Source organism: Esox lucius, chromosome 13 (genome assembly GCF_011004845.1).
Source record: "Esox lucius isolate fEsoLuc1 chromosome 13, fEsoLuc1.pri, whole genome shotgun sequence".
Taxonomy (NCBI): Eukaryota; Metazoa; Chordata; class Actinopteri; order Esociformes; family Esocidae; genus Esox; species Esox lucius.
In genome coordinates this window covers 3,522,346-3,546,873 of record NC_047581.1, presented here as the reverse complement: position 1 = coordinate 3,546,873, position 24,528 = coordinate 3,522,346, and the positions used below count along the sequence as shown (strand labels likewise).

The 24,528-nt window shown below is 48.4% G+C and overlaps 1 protein-coding gene across 1 annotated transcript; it reads left to right on the top strand.

The window, feature by feature from the left end:
• Positions 1 to 14,938: 14,938 nt before the first annotated feature.
• On the top strand, positions 14,939 to 17,520 carry LOC117595419 (piggyBac transposable element-derived protein 4-like). Its single transcript, XM_034296345.1, has 2 exons — positions 14,939 to 16,347; positions 16,512 to 17,520. Exons 1-2 carry the CDS (start codon positions 15,345 to 15,347, stop codon positions 17,510 to 17,512), a joined length of 2,004 nt encoding a protein of 667 aa, XP_034152236.1. The 5' UTR covers positions 14,939 to 15,344; the 3' UTR covers positions 17,513 to 17,520.
• The last annotated feature ends 7,008 nt before the right edge of the window (positions 17,521 to 24,528 follow it).

Here is a 24,528-nt window from a genome sequence, read left to right as displayed (position 1 = left end):
GTGAATTCATTCTGTCGTTTACATCGGTTCAAGAAACTAGACAGGGATATAGCCTGGATCTGCCCAAGGCCTTGGGGTGTTATGGAATGGCCTAAGGGAAAAGTGTACACAGAAACCGACGTGTCGCAGTAAGCCATCAGGCTCCAGTCCACCACGAGAACGAGTCCAGAGCCCAGTCCCAAGGCTAAGGTTAGGACTCCCACTGTGATCAGCCACACTCTATGTGGTACGTTACAAATACATTGAATCACATGCGCTCCTTCATGTTCACCACGTGTACTAAGGCACAGGTTCTGTGCAGCACCTTCAGCCTCTTGTAGTTGGGTTTCCCCACCAGCACCCGGGTGCTTGGTGTGGACCATAAGGGAATCACAAATTCTCCTGAACATACTGGATACATCTGGGTATTCGATCCGAACTTTCTTTGTAAAGATCACGAGCATGACCACTATAGCGGCCACGATGGGAATCCCGCAAAGTAAAAGAAACGGGTTTGAAAATCCTAGCCGATCCGGTATAGGGTCACACCTAGCATCGTGAGTGTGATTACCCGAAAACCCCAAGAAGAAACCTTCAGCGCAGCTGGAATGAGAAACACATGTAAGACAAACATGTTCATCCGAACAATAAAATCCCTCTTTACACCTACAGATGGTTTTCCGGATCGGACTGTGCTCAGGTGTAGCAAAGTTGACATTAGGGTCACAATAGGGTTGCAGCATACATCTTGATAGCCGGTTGTACGAAGTCATGTATTCGTCACTCTTGCAAGGTGTACATTGCGAGTCTTCACACGTCGCTTGTTCGCCCACCCGGAACCCAGGTGGACACCAGCAACAAGATCCATTCCTCACACAGCCTTCGCAAAGGGTAACATACACCATAACCAGTATTATCAACATGGCCACGAATCCCGAAAAGTGACAGTGGATCTCTTAAACCCCAGTGAAATCACGCAATCGGAAACTCTAGTACTTGTCCGAGCTCAGTATATATATATATTCTGTCAAGCAGAGCTCATGAAAGTTGTTGCTCATAGGCAGTGTGGGCGGGATTTTTGCTAAATCAAACTATCATCAGCCCAGCAAGTGTCCAGTCCAAGCTCCATACGAAAAACTGTGAGCCGCCTACCACCGAGGAAGCGGCCAACCAGGCCCCAGGAAAAGGTATTACACACATATAGGGAATCCCCGGGAAACCAATATATATATACATAGGCATCATAGAATGAATTTTGTTGATTGCAAACAGAGACAAGGGGACCCAGCCATGAAGCTCATCTTGGTACTGGTCTATGTTACCACGTATAAAGTGGCAGCTGTGACCGAGAATTACAATGCCCGGTGTCCTAACGGTTCAACCGTAAGGGTCCATGCCCGTGGCATAGGCAGGATGTCCAGATTCAAAGAGTACAAGGACCTAGTCTGCCTGGCATGTCACGTAACGAATTGTAAAGAAACTAGACTTTTTGACGGATTCAATAAGAAAAACGATGGCGACAGGATCATGAGTACCAGCAATGCGCAAGAACTGAGTCTGAAGAACTACGGGGCTGATGAAATCGATGTGTCTTACAAGTGCCCCGGAGGGGATGTCCAGAAGGTACCTTGTTACTCAAGCTACACCATGAAAGTATGCCTCACGGCTCAATGCGATGAATGTAAGAGCCCAAAGAACTGTGAGGTCTACGCGGGGACCAAAAAGGTTAGTTCTGGTAAAGTTGCGGTATCCAGAGGTATCTATCAAGTGGATACCAAAGCATCAAAAAGTGAAAAATTGAAACGGTCCATGGAAAAGATCAAGAACGTTGTGACCTCTGACAAAGCCAAAGGGATTGCATCAGCGGTCGGAGCTGCAGTTGTCAGCAACAAGGACAAGATCCTCGCTCTAGCCAAGGTTATTGGAGTTTCAGAGGGAACCCTGAACAACACAGAGCAAATAATTAGACTGGGCAATTCCTTTTACACTAGGGATGTAGAAAGAGGACTGAAAGCGTTGGTCGAATTGACCGGTCGACCACTGAGCAAGGAAGAGGAACAAGCGATTGAGAAAGATTGTGAGGACGATGAGATCAACTACGCGGAGCTACTGTCTTTCGTTGAGTCCGAACGCCAAGATGTTATGAGAGACGAGGATCTATACCATGAGGATGAGGGACCGTGGGTCATCTGGTGGGAGACATATGGGTTGTACATAACTATTGGTATTGCAATTGTGTTTGTTACTATTTTCACATGTTGTGTGATATGCTGTTGTCTCTATGGGATACGGAAACGCAATAGGAAAGCAATGCGTGTCAACCACATGCTAGAGAGGGAACTTATGCCACTTAGGGAAGACTCTGTGTAAAATGTATGTCTGTCTCACACGCATGTACAGGTTCTAACCTTTAGGTATATCCGTGCTAGTGACTACACTAAATGTTTTATTAAAGCTCTGATACCATGACCATATGTGTCCATTCTATTGTTTTCACCATTGTTTCGCATCGACCACGGATAATTCGGCTGATCATGAAACGTGTATACTAACAGGAGTCACCTTATTCAGTTTGTAAGAGACTTTGTCCGTGAAACTGACAGTTTTATAGTGCACACACGCGAACCGTGAGACCCACGTGTCCCCAGCCATTATCACACTGACAACCCAATGTCTACAGCCTCGAGCATTGAGCTTGCTGGTGACTCCGCGGACATAAGGTTTGATATCTCTGAGCCGATGGAACTGGTGATATACTGGACCAAGGTGCACGGTCCGGGAAAAACCAAGGTGCAACTTCGAAAAACCGACTCTGTGTGTCTGTGGTATCGAACGTCCGCCCGTGTGGTTGAAATCAACAAACATTTAATTGAAGTACACATCAAGCGAGCAGGTGCAGAAGACCTGTATGTGTTTGTAGAGTCATTCCATAAACCTGTTTTGTATTACTCTGGAACCCAGGAGACCATTTGAGCTGGTGGCAACTCGGACCGAGATCTGCGGTTTTTGACAACCCGAAGTTTCCACTTTAAAACCCAAACCCAACGAAAAGTTTGTAGGAGTACACGTAAGGAAACCGGTTCGGAAGACAGGGACTAGAGCCGGGTTGTGCTAAAGAAAGAAAGAAAGAAACAGTGCACCGGAACGAGGATATCGCAGTGTGTGTGTGTGTGTGTGTGTTGACAGTGTAACTCTTGGTACAGTGGATATCATCCCAGACCTTAAACATGCACCTGTAAAAAAAAAGGCCTGCTCTCATGATTATGATATGTGAGAAGTTGTTGATACTATTACTATCAGTGGCCACAGTGCAGTGTTACACTCTTGGGTATCCTATTTTTCTCAATGGTTGTGGTTAGAGCGTATTTGTATATGCACCCTGTGAATGTTGTTATATGCATGTATTTTGCAAGAATAAAGAAACCTATACAAAGATACGGTTCCACGTCTTATATACACGTAGCAGCCTATTGTGTTATAACAGCAGCCTATTGTGTTTATGTGACTTAGTAGATTGCTGGTTGCATACATATTAGAGGCTCATATATGGAACCACAGCGCTGCCACACAGCCGTGGTTCAAGCAAAACAGCCATGTGGCATCCAGGTATTCCTAGTTTGTATCACCCAGCGCGGGTCAAACACCCCTGCCTCGTTCATCCGACCGCATAGCCAGCGCGGGTCAAACACCCCTGCCTCGTTCATCCGACCGCATAGCCAGCGCTGGTCAAACGCCCCTGCCTCGTTCATCCGACCGCATAGCCAGCGCTGGTCAAACGCCCCTGCCTCGTTCATCCGACCGCATAGCCAGCGCTGGTCAAACGCCCCTGCCTCGTTCATCCGACCGCATAGCCAGCGCTGGTCAAACGCCCCTGCCTCGTTCATCCGACCACATAGCACCCTAACCAGATTCCGTACTGCCAACAACGGGTCGCCCATCCCCCCCCCCTGGGCACGATCCGACCAGACTTGGGTATCCTGGATGCAAGGCCAACACATCCCATCCATGGATCATACAGCCAGCCAAACAGGGGCCAGGTTGTAACATAGTATCACATATATACAGGCTAAGCAACGTTAGTTCCACTATGCACAACCTGGATCGATATAATGTATACCCAAAAATTGGAGAGATACAAGCACGATATAGCAGAGAGGCAGCATGGCTTCCGTACATATACAGGCACTCTCCTGATGAGGGAACAGGACAGCGACTATCGGAAAATAATCTGGTCTAATACTACAGAGACCAATCCGGTGAGGGGGATGCAGGATGTTATCGAATACCACCTCCAGAGCGAGGAACGTGCTGAGGGCTTCCTCAGGATGATACGCGAGACAAATCAGATGTTATATCAAGACCTGGAAATGTACGGAGAGAAAGGGAAATTCGGTGAGTACAACCAAATTGCACAGCGATGTCAATCTAGGACTAGCACATTACAATGCTCGCTCCTAAACTATACAACTTTATGTGTTTTGTCAGTCAGGAAACCCCCTCCCACTGTGGCACTGACGGAAACCGTGCGCGCAGCACTCGGGGAAAAGGTGAAAGATCTATGGTACGTGAATCAAAACCCTGTTTACAACCGGGGGACCGGGACCATCTGGCCCGCTCTAGAGAAACTGAAGGAACATGAGCAACTGCTTCCAGAGGAAATAGCAGAGTTCGAGATAAAATGCAAGGATACCGTTGCTATGATGAAGTACCTGGAAGACATGAGCAAGAACATTAGCATCCCAGCACCCAACCGCAGGTTCATCTCCTTGGTGATTGCTAGCTATAACATGCATCTGTTTAGCGATCCACCCGTGCCTACCGAAGATGTCTATGTGATTATCTCATCTCATCTTAATCCGCTAATCCGGTATCAGCTCCCGGGTGCAGCAGCTCCAGTAGGGGACCCTGAATGTCCCTTCCCCGTGCCACATTTGCCAGCTCTGACTGGGGCACCCTGATGCGTTTCTATGCCTGTTTCGAAATATAATCTATCCACCTTGTCCTTGATGTTTCCTCACGCTATACGTCCCTGGAACACCTCCCTACCATTCCACCTAACTAGATGTCTATGTGATTGTATAGTACAAAAAGCTGTTCCCTGTTCCTAACACATGTGACGATGTATATCTGTATATTACAAATGCAATAAAACAAATCTAAGTGAAAAGACTCTGTGTCAAAATTCATCTTCGGGAGTGATCCTAGCACAGAGTGTGCTTCACACTATAGTTCGAGATACTCTCGAACAGTTACTAAACACGTCGGGTTTTCGTGAATCACATACTGCCATGTCCGGTTCCAGCACGTTTATGCAAGGTCAATCGGTTCCCTGGTATAAAGAATTAACGAAACGGTATGTGTTATCGTATCACAGTGTTACACGGTACATGATTCTGGGCAGATTCAGTGATCTGCACCGTGCAATAACAGAAAGTCCGACCGGGACCCAGAGACTGCGCTGTGTAATACCAGAACGTAGGAGGTAGTCTCCGGTCAGATAATCGTCAGGTCTTACGAGTCCGCCTAGGGATCAGACTCTAGCTTATAAACATGCACATTACACACATTTTCGCTATTCACAAGCCTTTTAGGTTAGAATGTCTTTCCCAAACTCCTCGAAAGACTAATCGAACCATCTAGCAGATGATGCCCTGGCCTCACGCAAGTTAAGCCTGTCGATCAGGGTAGGGCCATGAGTTGCAGCATGGCTTGATGCGGTGAGTTGCACTGAGGCGTTGACGGAGCACAAGGATGTAATCGCAGATAGAGGTTATAGCTTGTGTCGGATATGGGCAGATGCGTTATTGAACAAAGACACACACGGTATGAATCTACTCAACTCTATTCACGCCAAGACCAATGAGGTCAAGATGATGCACAAGATCATCGAATACTGCCTGAAGAGTGAGGAACGGGCTGCAAGATTCATCCAGGTTTTACAGGAGATAGGCCCCTGGTTATACAAAGACCTGGCAGTGGGCAGAGATCTGGAGAAGTTCGGTGAGTACGACCACATTGTACAGCGGCATCAATCTAGGACTAGCGCATGTAATCGCTCGCTCCTAAACTATACCACTTTATGTGTTTCAGTCAGGACCCTTAAGAAAAAAAACACTACACAGAAACAATGTAAACACACAGGCCAAATAGGTAAACAAGTCTTTATTGAATCGTACACACAATGAATACAGCGCACATCTCTGCTGAATCTGTACACCGGCAACGGTGCCTTGTGAATCTCTACAAAACACAGACATAAGCCACCCGTAGATTCCAATGGGTCACAGCTCATCATCCTCGCCCGTTGTGTCCACGTGCTCAAAGTAGACTAGACCGTTAGTCACAGAGAACCCGTACTCAGGGCCGGGCCTCGGTCTCTTCAGGCTCCACAGCTCGCACACATATTTCATGGTCCGGATCATTGATCCACATATCGCCTCGGTCCATTTCTTAGTAACTGTTTTCGCTGGGATCTTTGTGAACTTGGCTAGAGTCATAGCCATCTTGTGATAATCGCGGTCCCGGGAAGGAGCACCGCTTACGCCCCAGAGTAAATGCTTGAGCTCTTGGCACCAGGAGGAATAGGCGTTGTAGTTGGTCACCACTCCTTTCAAGAATAGCTTACCCCCGACTCCCCTTGGAATCACGTTATAATCGGTCCCACATAGCACCATGAAAAACAGCTTTTCCGTACGCACTTTCTCGTCCAGGAGCACATCGTCCTTTATGCGCATGAAAAAGTGCCTCCCCGATTGGTTCATCCTCAGGAAACGACCATGACTGCCTCTCGGTACCGTACCGAGCATGTACGCTGCACTAAGCTGCTTGATCGTGGTCATGTACTTATCTGGGGTTTTGACCGCTAACTCCGTGGGTTCGGGGAGTTTTTCAATGGTGACATTGAAATCGTAACCTGGGTGCTCCTGCGGACACGGTTGCTTCCTCTTCCTACCAGACCACGGGAGGTTATACTGTTTTGAGCTCTGTACCGGAGTTTCAGTTTCGGCAAATAACCTCGTGAACATGGAAGAGGCTTTCGTTTTACTGAGACTGATGTCGAATGAAAGGTCACGTAACCAGTCCAGTAGTTCCCGGGTGGGCTTCCCGACAACTCTATCCATAAATTCGCAGTAGAGAGATCCCCTGACCCCCGCGCCATACAGGTACCTAGCCAAAATCATAGCAGATAGGCCCGGACCGTGCCCATTCAGAATGACCTCAAACTCATCGTGTAGCCTCCGGGGCGCTGGTAGCAGGTGCTCATCCTCTTCCGTGATGTCACACAGCACTCTGAACCTTTTGTCGCTGGTATCCAGCAGCCCTTTTGATGTATCCAGGGCACAGGGGTTGTCAAACAGCTGCGACATGAAGGTGGAGGTGTGCATGGCTCGATCACCTCGGTAGCTCTTGTTCTCTAGCCTCAGAATAATACCCTCACGGCCGCAAGCTGTGAGCACGGCCACAAGGTCCGAGTCTCCTGTGCACACGGTTACGCTACCTTTCAGAATGTTGGCCAACTCAACGATCAGCGTATCGGCCTCTGTGCTCTTACACAGCAGACACGCGTCCCGCAATATGGACAGCTGTATGGTCTCTGGGTCTGCGAAAGTGGCCACGAAGACACCATCGATTCCCTCGGGCCTGTCTATCGAACCTTCAGTGTAACTGGGATCTACTTTGGACAGCTCACGCTCGGGAGATTCCAGATCCTCAGGCGTTGACACGTACACGCTTTCGTCTTGGCACACAGGGTGCTGATGATGGAACGAAACCACGTTGTCCACTGAGGTTCCCTGTAGCGAGCCATCTTCAGAGAGGTTTCCCTTCGCACCGGTAACCAGAAACAACTTGTTTTTCATACCCATCTCGGCCAGCATCTTCATCATGGTGTATTCTATAGCACACAAATTACGCTTGCAGAAATCAATGTGAGGTTCAAGGGCTCGGTTTGCTCTGAGCTCCCTGACTGCTGGCTTCTGAGCCCCCGGACCATCCTTTACGAGCACTACACAACGGCTCGCTGCATCCTCCGAGATGTAGGCACTTGCCAACGTTCTGGCCATGTTCACTATGGAACCACGCGAATCACCCTCTATGTAATCACCTTTCTGTACTTTATAGGTGACTATGAGATGGTCTATCAAAACCCAATCCTGTGGCTCACTCGGTTCATCAATCAATTCGAATGGGGTCAGGTGAGGATTAGCGAGTAGTGTGTGGATAGCGTTTCTTTTCAAACCCATTGTTGCGTTATCTTCTTGAATAACCACAGACTGTGAATCTCTATGCTCAGTGTATAGGAACGGTGTAACCCGTGGTGGATATCCAACCCGCGGTGGATATACCCGTTTCACTTCTTTGTACGGTCGGCTGTTCTAGGCATGGTAAGTGAATGCTCTGCGGCTGGAGACAGGAGCTCGGTGTTGAGAACGCAACATGTACATTTCATTCCGCTTCCTTGTGATAGTTGTCATTCTGACATAATACAACATGTGAGAGATAATCCGCAGCTGCAGCCCCTGACTCTACAGTGTTCCTGTTCTTCAGTTTCTCACGGTTGAAAAGTATGTTCCTGTGACCCAACTCGGTAGGGTCTAACCACGTGTGGGTCCCAATTGCCGCAGAGGCTAGCATGGTCTCCACTCTCATGTTCACACACATAGGAGTCAGGCAGTTAAGTACCTGGGAACAGAAACAGTCCAGCCACGGGAACTTTCTACGTAGGCGCTTAGATATCGTGGGTCTTAAACAACTCCGTATGGTAACCTGGTTGGTCCCTGGCCTGACTATCACCAGGTACGCAGCAGACCGTGCTGCCATGCTCGGGTATGTGAGCGAGAACATCACCCAGGTGAGCCACAGCTGAGTATTGTATCGCCATAGTGTGGTCCGGTCCAGAATGTCATTATTCCTTGTCTTGATCTCCAGCAGCGCTATATTGTCCTTTACCGTGTCGTGGGCCACTAGGTCCACCTCGGTGTAGAAGCCCCACGTTGCACGGATGGACCTGCAGCCTCGCTTACAGTCATTGTGGTACGTGTAGGATCCGGGTTTAGAGCAAATATCTGGCCTGGGCAAACCGGCTACCTTAAGGCCTGCGCAAACGGGAGTCAGACGCAGAGCCTCGAGCTGCGTGAGAATGAGCCGAGATACCGGCCCCACGTCACACTTTGTCTTCTTCCCGTTGAACACGTCCTTGCACTGCGCGTCCACCGCAATGCCTATACCGGTGGACATACGATTCCTGTCCCACAGGCGCCTGCAGGCTTCCGGAGTCAGAGCTTTACACCTCAACAATCGCAACAGCGCATCCTTGAACTCTGATACCTTGGACCTGGGAGCGTTCAGGTGTATTATGTACCCATACAGCCACTCGAGCGAGCTCTCCGGGTTCGCGTTTATGTCCTTGATAACCCTCGCGAACAGATCCATGCTTATCATATTGTTACAGGCTGAGCGTTTCCTGTTGCACGCGATCGAATCTAGGGGCCTGGTGATACCTTGGACTCTGTACCAACGGTGGTCGCCTGTAGACCTAGCCCATAGTGCCCTGCGTGAGGGTCTGAATTCTATCACGGGCTCCTGGAGCTTCATTGTATTAAATGTTTCGGATCGTGAGGTTACAGAAATTTGAACTCTTACGTTACTCCCAACAGTTGCAGCGTGGGTAAATCAGCAAGGACAATAACAGAAACCGGCAACAGGGACCCGCGAGTCCTCTACGGGAGCTATGATTCGCAAGAAAATTAACCTGGGAGGGCTCGAATCTCTGGTGTCCACGAGTAAAGATTTGTTTAACAACAGAATTTCAGCGGTTTCGAACGGTACCATGTTGAACGCGGCCCGTTTCAAGGGCAAGCTGGGGGCTGCCATAGCTGTCATCACGTCTCTCATTGTCGGGTTTCTCACAATCCCCAATAACATTCTGTACTTCATCGACAACAGGCACGGTACGAGGACCGCGGGCTGGCAAGATGCGAACCTTACGCCCGATGCTTCTTCCCGGGGCAGACCCGAGTACGAGTACGCTTACATTCACTCGGGCATAGCCCTAATCACGCTCGGATGTCTGGCAATGGTCGTGAGCCTAGTGCTCAGCTACTTTGCAGCTAAGAGCAAACGCAAAATGTACGGGTCCGAGGGCTCCCTGCGTGGACCGGAGTCCACCAAGAGCACCAGGACCGTGCTGGTGTGCCTTATCATGATGAACATCGAGCTGTTCATGGCCGTGATCTCGGGCTGCATGGAGTTGCTGTACCGACCTCTGATCAGCGACACTCAGAGGTTGCACAACATGGAGTGTGCCATCGCCGTGTTCAACATCATAATCTACATCATGTACGTGGTGACCATGGTGCTGACCTCGACCGTACTAAAGGAGAAACACGAAAGGATCCCGGTTGATGTTCAGAGAGACATCTCGGAGGTGCTGACCGTACCCTGCTCAGCCCGGGACTACATGAGCAGAAACAGCAACCCGTACAATTCACAATCCAGCTTCATGTGAGGACCTCGGGCCTGGCTCACGTGTAATTAGGCCGAAGCAAAGGGAGCGTAAAGCTGGAACACACTTAAACGCAGACAGCTTGTGCGCTCCTGGTCACACTGTATTTAGTGATATCTCTGTTATTATAACATTCAAGGGACCTGAGTGTTTCATTGTTACAGCCTCTGTGTCCTGAGCTGCTTTATCGGCAACAGACACAAATGACCCGAATCACCAGAATCTCCACAAGCAAGGAACATTGTTTCGGCAGCGTGCCCTTCTGGATATACCCTATGTCCACATGGCTCACATTTACCTTTATTCCTTTTGCATTAGTTATCCGAACTGAATTATACACAGGCCACAACAAGTGAGCAATGGTGCAAATCGCAAACATTTATACTGTGTTATTGTTCCACCCCCCCCCCATCTGCTTCCTATCTAGTCACATATATATGTCCGTGTGTGTATTACGTACCAACATGTGTTATGTATATGTATGAATAAATGACAAAGAACCAATTTCTCAGAATCAGATATCTTGTTTATTGACACACTCGCAACATGAAAGAATGTGTGAATAGGAAACAGAAAACATTTACAGGTTTATGGTAGTAGGAGTCCAGACCTACGCACGCACAGGATGTGTTCCAAACCCGATAGCGATGCACACAGCCCGATCGCGGTGAGTGGCTACTCGCCGCTGAATGAACGCCACGATGCCCCCGGGCCCCACGGAGCATGCGGTCTCCCACAAGCGGGACGTAGCCTCCGCGTTCCTGCTGTTCATCAAACCCACAATAGAAAGCGTGGTACTGGAGATGACAAACCTGGAGGGCACTCGGCTCTGCGCAACGCACAGCGCGGAATCCTAACCAACCGCTCGTGTCACTTCAACTATGAGAAACAGACCGTGAACGGCAGGATAGAAAAACAGAAAAAACACCAATGCAGGGTACACTACAGTAACCCAATTGCCCAGGTGCAATCTGTATCCATGTCCACACACTCTAGGGAGGCACGTATTCCGTATTGGACAATGGTTGCTGTTGACTCCAAAAGGTTCCAAAGGAGGATACACGAAGTAGAGCCTGTAATATCCAGCTGTTTACAGGAGGGTCACCGGGACCGCATGGGAAACTATATAAAGCTTAGTCTCCAGAGCATGGCACAGGGCGCTCCTCTCCCAGCACTTTCCTGTATTTACGAACAGCTTCATCCTGAAAACTGTCCTAATTCGTAGGACAACGAGTCATAATAAGGGCAAGAGAAACAATTCGAGCTCGGAAAACGGTCACCCGAAACAGCAAATTGTACCCGGGCGGTCACCCTGACAGCGACCCTCTCAGCGCTCTCACAGGACCTCCTAGCCTCCACCCCACCCCCGCAATCCCACCGCGTATCTACCCCAGGACCTGCACCGAATCGAGTAACGCGATGTCCAAGTTGTATGACTGTCTCCTCGTGAAGAACCGGACCCTGACAGATCACGAGAAGGAAACCCTTGCCCGTGTCAACGTGAGATCCCTCAGCGACAACGGAGTTGATGTTTTGATTGGACCCACGGACAGTTCCTTCACAAGACCCATGCACTTAGGGACTGCTCACTACCACCATCTCTGCGCCCTATTAGCCATGATCGCGTGCTACGTTACACCCAAGGTGAAAAGCTTGTACGATTATCCCGTGAGACACGTACAGGTCGCAGAGGCATCGCAGCGTTTCGTACACGCTTCGTGATCAAGCGTGAGTTGCAGGCAGGTGAGGAGGAAAGGAAAGGCAAGCCATGACAAGAGAAGCATATAAGTACAACTGCGTGCAGTGATCCTCGGAAACAAACAAGCCCGGGGAGATCGACATCAGCGGGAACTAACAACAGCCCAGACCTACTGGGAATATGTGCTTATGCTACTGTTTTGTGGTGTGTTGTTGGGTTGTTACAATTGGAAATAACATTAAAGAAATGAATCCCTTCCACAATTATGTGTCTTGTTTCCTATCCCACCTGCCCGTGCATAAGGGTGCTCTGAAATCTAGCTGAGAGAATAGGTGTCATGGCACATAGTTCCGTGAACCCTGCGTGGGTCAAGCTTCGGTTTCTTGTATCATTGAGACATGTTTCGGTTTATAGTCACATGCATTCTGGCTGTGTTTTTTTTTATTCTGTGTTGGGGAATGTGTTAGCTAAATTCCGCGCTTCACTTGTTCCATAGGCTGCGCTCCACTAGGAGCCCAGGATAACTGCACAGTAGGTCAAGGAGAGTCCAAACCCTAACACCAAGTAACAGTGGGCCTACCGATGTTACCCCATGCCACCGGGGTCCGGTACCCACCTCCCTCCAGCCAGAGGAGCCCACCAGCGGTACCCAGAGTTGCCAACACGTTGGTTTTCGTGCACCTCTTATCGCGAAATGCCAGCAGGTGCCGCGCTCGTACCAGTAGGCCCTTCATTAACCCTCGTGTTGTCCCGGGGTCCGCCCGACCCGCAGACAGCCTTCCCTGGCCCTAGCATAGCCCCTAGTGGGTCACAAAGACCCCCACCACCACCGTCAGCCTTCCACCGGCCCTAGCATAGCCCCTAGTGGGTCACAAAGACCCCCACCACCACCGTCAGCCTTCCACCGGCCCTAGCATAGCCCCTAGTGGGTCACAAAGACCCCCCACCACCACCGTCAGCCTTCCACCGGCCCTAGCATAGCCCCTAGTGGGTCACAAAGACCCCCACCACCACCGTCAGCCTTCCCTGGCCCTAGCATAGCCCCTAGTGGGTCACAAAGACCCCCACCACCACCGTCAGCCTTCCACCGGCCCTAGCATAGCCCCTAGTGGGTCACAAAGACCCCCCACCACCACCGTTAGCCTTCCCTGGCCCTAGCATAGCCCCTAGTGGGTCACAAAGACCCCCACCACCACCGTCAGCCTTCCACCGGCCACTGTTACCCCGCACGCGCTCCCATGAAAATACTTTTCATAACCTGTTCAGACATCGTAGACTGTTCGAGCAATAATGAGAGTTAATACATGTTTAACAATGTTTTATTTGAGTTTTCGAAATTACACAACCAATATATTCAGAAAAGTTACACAAACATTCAGATTTCTCATAATCTTTGTTTATATACATGTTAACATGAAAACTGAAGCTACCCCCTGGCCTTAGACAACAGACTCTTTGCTTTCATCACACCATGACCCCGCTGCGTGGCATACAACATCCTCATTAAATTTGTCCATGTACTCATCCCTGTTCTCACTCAGTCTCTGTGTGATGTTCGGCTCCAACTTGAGCTCGTGCAGAAAGTTCTCAGCGGCCTCGTGAACATCAGTCATCGGTGTGTGAAAACCTGATGCGTTCAAAGCCTTGACCAACACATGTTTCAGTCGCGGTGTTAAAACTGTCGCCACAATGTCATCATAATGGGCCTCAAAAAAATACTCAGGCGGTTCGAGACATGAATGTCTTGTCTGGCTCGGGTGGTCCACTTTGCATCCGATGCATGCTTTGTGTAGAATAGCCCCAACAACGTTTTCCAGAATCATACCCATTGTTGCTTTGATGATCTTTAAAATGTTTGGTGCAAGTTGTTTGTCCATTTTGTGATAACTCTTGTTAGCATTTGAAAGGTATGACAGGTTAAGAGGACCTAGTTGATCACCAAACCGGTCAATCCAATGGTAGTCTCTTGTTGGGTGTGCAGGTGGAATCGAGATACACAGCCAGTCCTCAGCCTTGGGTTCTTCAATCACCGCTTGGTTGTAATCTTGAGACATGTTTCGTAAATTCTTCCTACTGCTTGAATGTCACCGGAGGTCTGTCGGTTTTTATGCTGTGCTGATGAAGGTGTTGGCTTAAGGCGGGGCTTCGGTGTCTTAGCTCACTCGATCAGTCAGCAGTCACAAACTAACACGCTGTTATTTTCCGGAAATAACTCCACTCTCACAGAGTCATACTCTTTCAGCCCCTCGACAACTTTAAACAGTACATCTACTGTATTATGTGGGCCTTGTTTTGGCCCCAAATAAAACACTTTTCGAAAGGTGTCCCACAAACGGGCATTTAAAACCATTTGATCAGTCACACCAGCCTCAAACACTTGGCCTTCGGGTAATTCATAAAATGCAACCTCCGGTTCTTCTGGGTTGAAGATGTATCCCCCGGTCCGACCGTCGTCCAATTTCCACTCCTGTGCCACCATATCCGGGTGTAATTGAACAGAGTCATACTCTTTCAGCCCCTCGACAACTTTAAACAGTACATCTACTGTATTATGTGGGCCTTGTTTTGGCCCCAAATAAAACACTTTTCGAAAGGTGTCCCACAAACGGGCATTTAAAACCATTTGATCAGTCACACCAGCCTCAAACACTTGGCCTTCGGGTAATTCATAAAATGCAACCTCCGGTTCTTCTGGGTTGAAGATGTATCCCCCGGTCCGACCGTCGTCCAATTTCCACTCCTGTGCCACCATATCCGGGTGTAATTGATGGATTCGGGTTAAACTCTGCATCGGTTTCTTCGGGGCTGGCATGTTGATTGCATCTCTGTGGTCCATTTGCAATGTCTTACCAAATCGCAGAGCTGTGTTTAAGCTGTTAGCTTTCACCGGTGTTTCACCGAAAACATTGATAGCAGCACAATCCTCCATGTTTTTGCAATGTGTAGGTAAGTTCGCTCGGGCAAGACTGAATGACCAACCCCGATGTCGGTGTGGTCTAAACACATACCCCTCCCCGGGTCCGCCCGACCCGCAGACAGCCTTCCCTGGCCCTAGCGTAGCCCCGGGAGAAACAGATACTAACATTGGTCCGTCCGTCCCCCTCCCCCCCGCAACCGTGCGTGTGTACATCCCGCTGGCTCGGTGTCCAGTACTCGGATGCGATGGCAGGAGCCGCTAGGTGCACGGCGAAACAGGTACTAGAACAGATTTTGGCGAATCGCCCGTCCGTCCCAGATGAGGACGACGATGACGAAGAGGAACAGGAGGAGGACGAGGAACAACAGGAGAACGTGTCAGAGGAGGGCTCGGAAGCGATGCCCGGAGCCGCCAGGTGCACCGCAAAACAGGTTCTAGAACGGATGTTTGCGAATCGCAGGCATGCCATGGAGGAGGGCGAGGAACAGGAGGAGGGCGAGGAACAGGAGGAGTGCGAGGAACAGGAGGAGGGCGAGGAACAGGAGGAGGGCGAGGAACAGGAGGAGGGCGAGGAACTGGAGGAAGTGTCAGAGGAAGAAGACAACCAGGAACACGAGCCGGAGGACGAGGCTTCCTCCTCCTCGTCGGACCAGGAACAAGAGCGATACGCTCCCGAGGCGGAGAGAGATACGTTCCGGTCGAAAAACGGAGCAATCGCGTGGTCCTCGGTCGCGTGTCCCAAACAGGGCAGGCCGCCACGAGCGAACGTGGCGGCCACGATGCCCCCGGGCCCCACGGAGCACGCGGTCTCCCACACGCGGGACGTAGCCTCCGCGTTCCTGCTGTTCATCACACCCGCGATAGAAAGCGTGGTACTGGAGATGACAAACCTGGAGGGCACTCGGAAATACGGAGACGGCTGGAAGGCGATGGATGCGATCGACCTGCGCGCATACGTGGGGCTGCTGATCCTTGCGGGCGTATTCAGGTCCCGAGGCGAGGCAGCGGCCAGTCTGTGGGACGCGGAGAGCGGAAGGCCCGTGTTCCGCGCCACCATGCCTCTGAAACTCTTTCACACGTACTCCAGGCTGCTGCGATTTGACGACCGCGAGTCGCGCCTGGAGAGACGCGCAACGGACAAACTCGCGGCCATACGAGAGGTCTGGGACAAGTGGTCCGAGCGGCTCCCGTTCCTCTACAACCCGGGCCCTCACGTTACGGTGGACGAGCAACTTGTCCCGTTCAGAGGTGGGTAACGCACGGGTAACACGCGCAAACGCACGCTAGCGGTGCAGCGGTGCATTTCTAGGAAAACCTAGGGCCGCCCAAAACCCTGTGACTAGCATGATCATCATCATCATCATCATCATCATCATCATCATCATCATCATCATATCTCCTCATCTCCCCAGGTCGTTGCCCTTTCCGCCAGTACATGCCCAGCAAGCCCGCGAGGTACGGGATCAAGTCGTGGGTAGCGTGCGATGCAAAATCCAGCTACGCGTGGAAGATGCAAGTGTACACCGGGAAGCCCGCCGTGGGCGGACCTGAGAAGAACCAGGGCATGCGGGTGGTGCTCGATGTGACAGAGGGGCTCAGGGGACACAACGTGACGTGCGATAATTTCTTCACCTCCTACGAACTCGGACAGCGGCTCCTGGCCAGGGGGCTCACGATGGTGGGCACGGTTCGCAAGAACAAGCCCGAGCTCCCGGCCGCGCTGCTCGCGACCAAGGGCCGAGAGGTGTTCTCGTCCAGGTTCGCTTTCACACCGAGCGCCACTCTAGTGTCCTACATGCCCAAGAAAAGCAAGAACGTGGTACTGCTGAGCACGCTGCACACAGACGCCCACGTGAGCGAGCGCCAGGACAGGAAACCCTCCGTGATCTTGGACTACAACAGCAACAAAGGAGGGGTGGACAACCTAGACAAGTTGGTCGGAACCTACAGCTGCAGGAGGATGACGGCCCGCTGGCCCTTGGTGGTGTTCCACAACATAATCGACGTGTCCGCTTACAACGCCTTCGTGATATGGAGGGAGCTCAACCCCGGCTGGATGACCCGTAAGCGGAACAAGAGGAGAGTGTTCCTGGAGCAGCTGGGAAAAGCTCTCGTGAAGCCGCTCATGGAAAGAAGGGCGCGTATCCCGCGCACACGCTCGTCCGCTGAGCTCGTGAAAGCCGCGCAGGGCGCTAGAGCAGGTGATCGCCGCGAGGGCCTGGAAGCCGCTGCCCGTGCCCCTGGCCCTGCCCCTGCCAGTAAGAGGAAGAGGTGTCAGAGCTGCCCGCCCAAGAAAGACTGTAAAACCCACACGGTGTGCAGCGGGTGTAAGAGATACGTATGCAAACGCTGCACCCACGCTTACTGTCCCACGTGCGCCGATTGGGGGTTTACACAAGAAGAGACGGCCTGACCCGGGGGGGGGGGGAAAAAACGATCTCTGTCACCCACGGTTAGCATATCGGTCGATGCGCCACCCATTGTCCCTAGGTAGAGAATCAGCGTTAGAATCGCCCCTTTTCCCTTGGGGTCTCTCTTACCCGAGGTTATACAGCACCCTGCCCTGTCCCTTTGGGTCTCTCTTACCCGCGGTTAGACAGCACCCTCCCATTTCCCTTGGGGTCTCTCTTACCCACGTTTAGACAGCATCCACCCCTTTCCCCTTGGGGTCTCTATGTCCCACGGTTAGATAACACCCTGCCCTGTCCCTTGGGGTCTCTCTTACCCACGGTTAGACAGCACCCTACCATTTCCCTTGGGGTCTCTCTTACCCACGTTTAGACAGCATCCACCCCTTTCCCCTTGGGGTCTCTATGTCCCACGGTTAGATAACACCCTGCCCTGTCCCTTGGGGTCTCTCTTACCCACGGTTAGACAGCACCCTACCATTTCCCTTGGGGTCTCTCTTACCCACGTTTAGACAGCATCCACCCCTTTCCCCTTGGGGTCTCTATGTCCCACGGTTAGATAACACCCTGCCTGCCCTGTCCCTTGGGGTCTCTCTTACCCACGGTTAGACAGCACCCTACCATTTCCCTTGGGGTCTCTCTTACCCACGTTTAGACAGCATCCACCCCTTTCCCCTTGGGGTCTCTATGTCCCACGGTTAGATAACACCCTGCCCTGTCCCTTGGGGTCTCTCTTACCCACGGTTAGACAACACCCTGCCCCTTTCCCCTTGGGTCTCTATGTCCCACGGTTAGACAACACCCCACCCCTTTTCCCTTGGGTCTCACCGACACGAACGAGTTGGGGTGTACACAGCAAGGCGTGAACTGACCCGCAGGACACAGGGGTATGCACGGAACGCAAGGGCGACACAAGGGTTAATAGAATGCATCGGTCTAAAGATTTTACTTCATGGAATTCAAATGGTGAATTCGTTTTCAAAGGAGAGATAATCAGGGGCTCCCACCTGTTGGATCTTGTTAAAAGTGTGACAGCAACCAATAAAATTGCTGATGATAGAAGACCGTTGGGGTGGGGGGTGTTTTTAGAGGCCATGGCATGTCTCAATATGCCTTTTACGACTATTCCAAATGTGCTTGTAAGACATAAAATCTATTTGTATAAACAAACGTCTTGTGACACAATGGATGGTTTAGCCACACCCCCAGCAACTGTTTTTCAACCAACCGAAGCTTTCTTTGAACCCCCTATCCCGGACCCCACAAAATGGCATCCTTTTTAATGTGTTTTTATTTCATGCTTTTTTATCATTTGTGATCCATTGTCAAAGTGTATATTTTACCTTGAATAAATGTTGTATGAAAAATTTTATGTAAACATTGATGTGGTTTTACAAATGGTTTTATTTTTGAATAATAAAGTTGACAAACACGTGATTTGCTTTTCTATTTCTTCAACAACCATGGCACAAATTAAACGATTCACAAGATTGAGCATGTTGTATGCAATTAAACATTTGCTTATCACGCTTACTCTGGTACATCTTAGCTACAAACTTTGAGACTAGGACATCATTTTCTCGTAAATCATCAACATAAAAAGACAACATCTTTATAACTCAGACCTTTTGTCATTAGGTAGAGATAGAACACACAATGTTGCCCACACGTGGTTGAAACCATGTCCTGTACTTGCTTTGAGCTGTATTCCACATTCTCACAGGTTTTCAGAAAGGCATTGATTGACGTGGGAAAATATGTAAAATCCGGGGGGTTTCCAAAACTGTCATAAAATCTTCCAATACCATCGTCCGTTATGTAAATAGCGAGCCAGTGCTCCCCGGGTTGAATGCTTGGGTGTGTATTAACAATAATTATTGATGCAACATCTCGGACTGGCCCCCTAGGTAGTTGGTCGCTTGCTAGCACACCACAGAAATGGGTCCTAGATGAAAATTGGTTCACCACACTAGTCAACTCTGCGGAATTCATTTCCACACCGTTTTCCTAATAGTAGTCAACAATGACTTGTCGCCGGTTTGACACTTCGATAATGGAGTCAAAGATTGAATAAACAACTAAATTAATTGTGTGGGGTAGTGGTTGTCTGAACCTCAACTCAAGTCGTACATTCCCTGACTTGATCAAGGACAGGTGCTGACAACACTCCTCGTCGGGTGCGCAGTTGAATGCATAAAGGGCATAGCCGTGTAAGAAGTCCGACCTGTCAATAGCCAAGGCTTGGTCCTTTACGTGTTTTCCTGAAGCTAAGACCAATTGGTAAAATTCATGCACTGCTGACCCTGTTGTGTAATTTGGTTGGAATGGTTTGCTAGGAAATTGCTGACCATCTACATACATAGCCATAAACTCCCAATTATAATGTTTGAAGTTAAATAGATTTTCTGTGTAACTTCCGGTAAAACTGTCATTGTCCACCAATCCGATTACAATACATTTTGGTAGAGGTCCTAAAAATAGGTTTTCCTGGTTTCAAACGCGAACACCAGCCGGTAAACTAAATGTCTTCATACACACTCTTTCAATTGGGTACTTGGCATTGGTTGAGAGTAACGCTTGAGCGTGTCCAAGTTTCACGGCTGGCGAAACAGACACTTTCTTGACAAATAGTGACGCTGATAATATATGCAATGGTTAACGCATATCCCCGACCCCCATAAGGCATAACTCATCTTTACCGCGTACTATCCTAACCTTTATATCAACGCCGTTTAACATACGTTTTTCTTGAAAAAAGATATTGCTATGAACAGGGCCAATCATTTCAAATGTTGTACTATCCGCTGAATAGGCAGCCTTTTTTGTAAGTCCATCGTTCTCGCCTGCAGGGTCCGTAACATCCATGTGACCTGCGGCATCCTTGTAAAATAAACCAGCAGAAAACTGTCTTTAATGTATCACATCCATAATTCAGAATGCTCTCTATAGCGGCTCTGTAGGGGTATGTGTTGCTACTCTGACTAATTAAACTAATTGTGAATAAATCGAACTATGTTTTCATACATTCACCAGACATACGGTGTAGGAGTGCCATCTTTCTAAAATATATTCTAAAAGCGCCCATATTATGACTGGTTTTCAACAATTTAAAATAGGTCTATAAGTTCCATAAAACATGTTTCTGAAGTTGTTTGCTGGAAATAGCTTGTAGGAAAAGATTCTTACCTCCCTCTATTACCCTTTGTTTCAGTCCCTTTCAAAGTTTTCTGTTTTCTGCTGCTAATTGCACATTCATTAGCAGCTGCTCCTTTGCCCACGCCCACTCTAACTGTTACCATGGTAGTGGGGAGAGCGTAGTAACGGTCTAACATAATTTGCTAGCTAAAATGTTAGTTTGCCAAAACAATTCTTGGTTAGTTTGTGTAGAATTGCAAAATAAAGACAGCTAATTGTACAGAACTACTTACATGTCCCTCGTCTGCAGGTATTATACGCAAAGGAATTGCGCACTCTTTTAGCAAAAGTTTCTTGGCTAATCCTGCCTTGTACTGACCGAAGTTGTAGAAACAGCCTGTCTCAAAGTGGTTAGCACAAACATATTTTTTGACAACTGTAGCAGGGACATTGCCTTCAAAAATGAATTCAAGCCATGCCGCCCTTCTGTCCTCTGCGACTGGGATGCGATGGAGTGTTTTATGCTCCTGTTTACAGCCAACAACAGCACAGTTTAAGTGGTGCTTCGACATGGTGCTTCTGAATCTGTAACAACATGGAGGATATCAGAGAAGACGTTACTGCTGTACCTGGTGGGTGGAGCCTTTAGACGGTGGAGACATTAGGTATGCTCTGTTGGGAGGGGGTGGAGGGTGGGAATATTCACATTTTTCGTCACAGTCCGAGGAGTTTTCCAACAGCTCACCCAGAGACTGAAGACAGAGGACATTCAGAAACCCATATCGCACTCAAAACAGCATGGATGTTTTTTTTTCAAAGTTTGTATGTGTGTGGAAGCATCAGAGACACAAAAGAACACCCCCAAACCATAATATTGGCACTTTAAGCAGCTTTGCCATGTTCCCTTTGAGTGTCCTCCGGGGTGTATGTCCTCTTTTAACCGTGGCTCTTGTTTTTGTCTCATTCTTGCGTTTTTTACTCTTGGGTAGGCTCCTCCTACCAGGTTGTCTCTTTCTAACACCCGGAGTCATAACCATCAGAACCATCCTGCTGTTTTGTTTGTCGTGACATAACACTGTTGACAACATCGCCAACTATATTCCTAGCCGCATTCTTCAGATGTGGTTCTGCTATTGGGAACCCTCGTTTCAACAAAGGTATTTTGCCATCCGGAAAAGCCCTCGGAAAAGGCCCCCTAGACCAGCCCCATACATTGCAGCGCTACCATGATACCCCGGTAAACTGTTACCGGCCTGTGTTGTATAGTATTCAACATACCTTTGAGGATCATCATAGAGTTTCTGAGGCTGCATCTTAAATTCTAAACAAATGTTTGAAGCGTCTGAAGTGTAATTTTGCAATCACCTTACCCACTACAAATGAAACCAGCTGGTTTTGATCAGATTTTACTTCAATACAGATCTCATCAAACTGGCTCTTACTAAGGTACGTAGTGTGGCTTGTTGTACCTCACTGTGACAACTTCGTTCTTTTTCCCAGCAATATGTACAGTTCGCAGGAGTGGGACATGACTGTCACCAACACGTTGATAATCAATTATATCTGTGTAGATGTATAGGGTGTTAAACCCAGCCAGAATATCTATGGGGAATGTCCCGTACCATGGGGCGTACCACCGCTCGCCTGGTTTTAAGCCCAATATCTGTTCCAGTTGTGCACTAAATTTCAAACTAATCTGGGGCTCAGCTTTTAGAAACATTCTATTTTTAAATTCATCATACCCTGCCCATACACCATGTGGTTTTATATATAACTGTTGATCTCTGTCACTAGTTTTAATATGCTCCTGTAATAACCAGTGTTGAGTTCATATTTCCAAGTTTTGTCGTTATTCGAGTCATGTAGTTCAAATTCGTTTTCACCCCATGTAAAAGTCTTCCATGTATGCGTGTATTGGAATTCTATCAAAGATACTTCCCAGTCACCTTTCAAATCTACACTTTTGACAAATTTTGTGGTATAGCACAAACTCGTATTGCTTGGATAGACATGTCTCGATGAGTTACTGGGCAGCGTTATATAGAAACCACCGTCACCCATGCTGATCGCAGTCATGTAAATGACGTGGTCCTGAAAATCCTGGAGTTTTATCCAGTTTCTAGGTCAACCACTTGTTCCGATGGTATCCAGCTGTTGAATTTCTCAGGCCAACCAAGCCATTTCACAAGACACATTTTCTTCCCTTTCTGTACTTTATCATTCAAAACTGCTTCCACTTAAAAAGTTTTATCCTTAGCCACGATTATTTTCAGCAATTCCTGTTCATAAAAGGTCCCAACTATCACATCACCATCATAATCTTTTATTCTATATACAGGAGGTACCCGAGGAGTACATTCTGTTATTGTAAAATATTCATCTGTGTACCCTTTTTCAGAGCCTTTTGTAAACGCACCTCTCAGCTTTGAGAGTCTCACAGTATCCCCAACCTGGAACTTGTAGTTTTGATTACCATTTCTCGTTAATGTCGTACCATACAGGTTCTTGAGAACTAATCTTAACATTTTCTTCACAAACGTCAGCAGGCTTCATCTTAATAGACTGATGGTAGCTATGGTTGTATCCATGAACTAAATCTTGAATAACTTCAACATAGCGATGAGTGTTGGCAGCTGTGAGATACCTCCACATTCGTGATTTAATTGTTTTATTAAATCTCTCAACGATATTCGCTTTGACATCATGTCCTGTAGCAAAATGTTATATGTTGTAATTCTTCATCAACATTTCAAAATGTGAATTAAAAAACTCCTTCCCTTTGTCCGTTTGGACTTTTTGCGGTGTTCTCCCTTCTTTTAATATGTCTTCAAATGCTTGCTTTACCTCGATAGCACTTTTATTTCTCAGCACGCGAATCCATGCGTATTTGCTTAATACATCTATGCATGTTAACATAAATTTCATGTTATCGTTTTCCACACTGTTAGCACTCATGTCAACCAAATCCAGCTGATATTGTGAATTTATATAATGAACAATAACTCCAGCTACAGGCCTGTGTAGCGTGTATGCATCCTGGGCGAGCAGCCAGTCATCGGCCTCACAATTTTTTAGGATCTCTCCGTTACTCTTTTCAAACCCTCTACCCACATAAGTACCAGGGTTTGCCGGGTCGTAGTAAATCCTTTTCATAACCTGTTCAGACATCGTAGAGTGTTCGAGCAATAATGAGAATTAATACGTTAAACATCGTTTTATTTGAAATTACACAACCAATATATTCAGAAAAGTTACACAAACATTCAGATTTCTCATAGTCTTTGTTTATATACACGTTGACATGAGAACTGAAGCTACCCTGGCCTTAGACAACAGACTCTTTGTTTTCATCACACCATGACGCCACTGCGTCGCATACAACATCCTCATTAAATTTGTCCATGTATTCATCCCTGTGTGATGTTCGGCTCCAACTTGAGCTCCTGCAGAAAGTTCTCCACGGCCTCGTCTACATCAGTCATCGGTGCGTGAAAACCCAATACGTTCAAAGCCTTGACCAACACATGTTTCAGTCGTGGTGTTAAAACTGTCGCCACAATGTCATCATAATGGACCTCAAAAAAATACTCAGGCGGTTCGAGACATGAATGTCTTGTCTGGCTCGGGTGGTCCACTTCACATCCGATGCATGCTTTGTGTAGAATAACTCCAACAACATTTTCCAGAATCATACCCATTGTTACTTTGATGATCTTTAAAACTTTTGGTACAAGGTGTTTGTCCATTTTGTGATAACTCTTGTTAGCATTTGAAATGTATGACAGATTAAGAGGACCTAGTTGATCACCAATCCGGTCAATCCAGTGGTAGTTTCTTGCAGGGTATGCTGGTGGAATTGAGCTGTCTGGGTCAGGGGTTCCGAAGA

Bases quoted from the DNA above. Each gene is read 5' to 3' on its own strand.
- LOC117595419 (XM_034296345.1), top strand. From the start codon at position 15,345: ATGGCAGGAGCCGCTAGGTGCACGGCGAAACAGGTACTAGAACAGATT. The intron at 16,348-16,511 runs GTGGGTAACGCA...TCATCTCCCCAG, and splicing joins GCAACTTGTCCCGTTCAGAG to GTCGTTGCCCTTTCCGCCAG.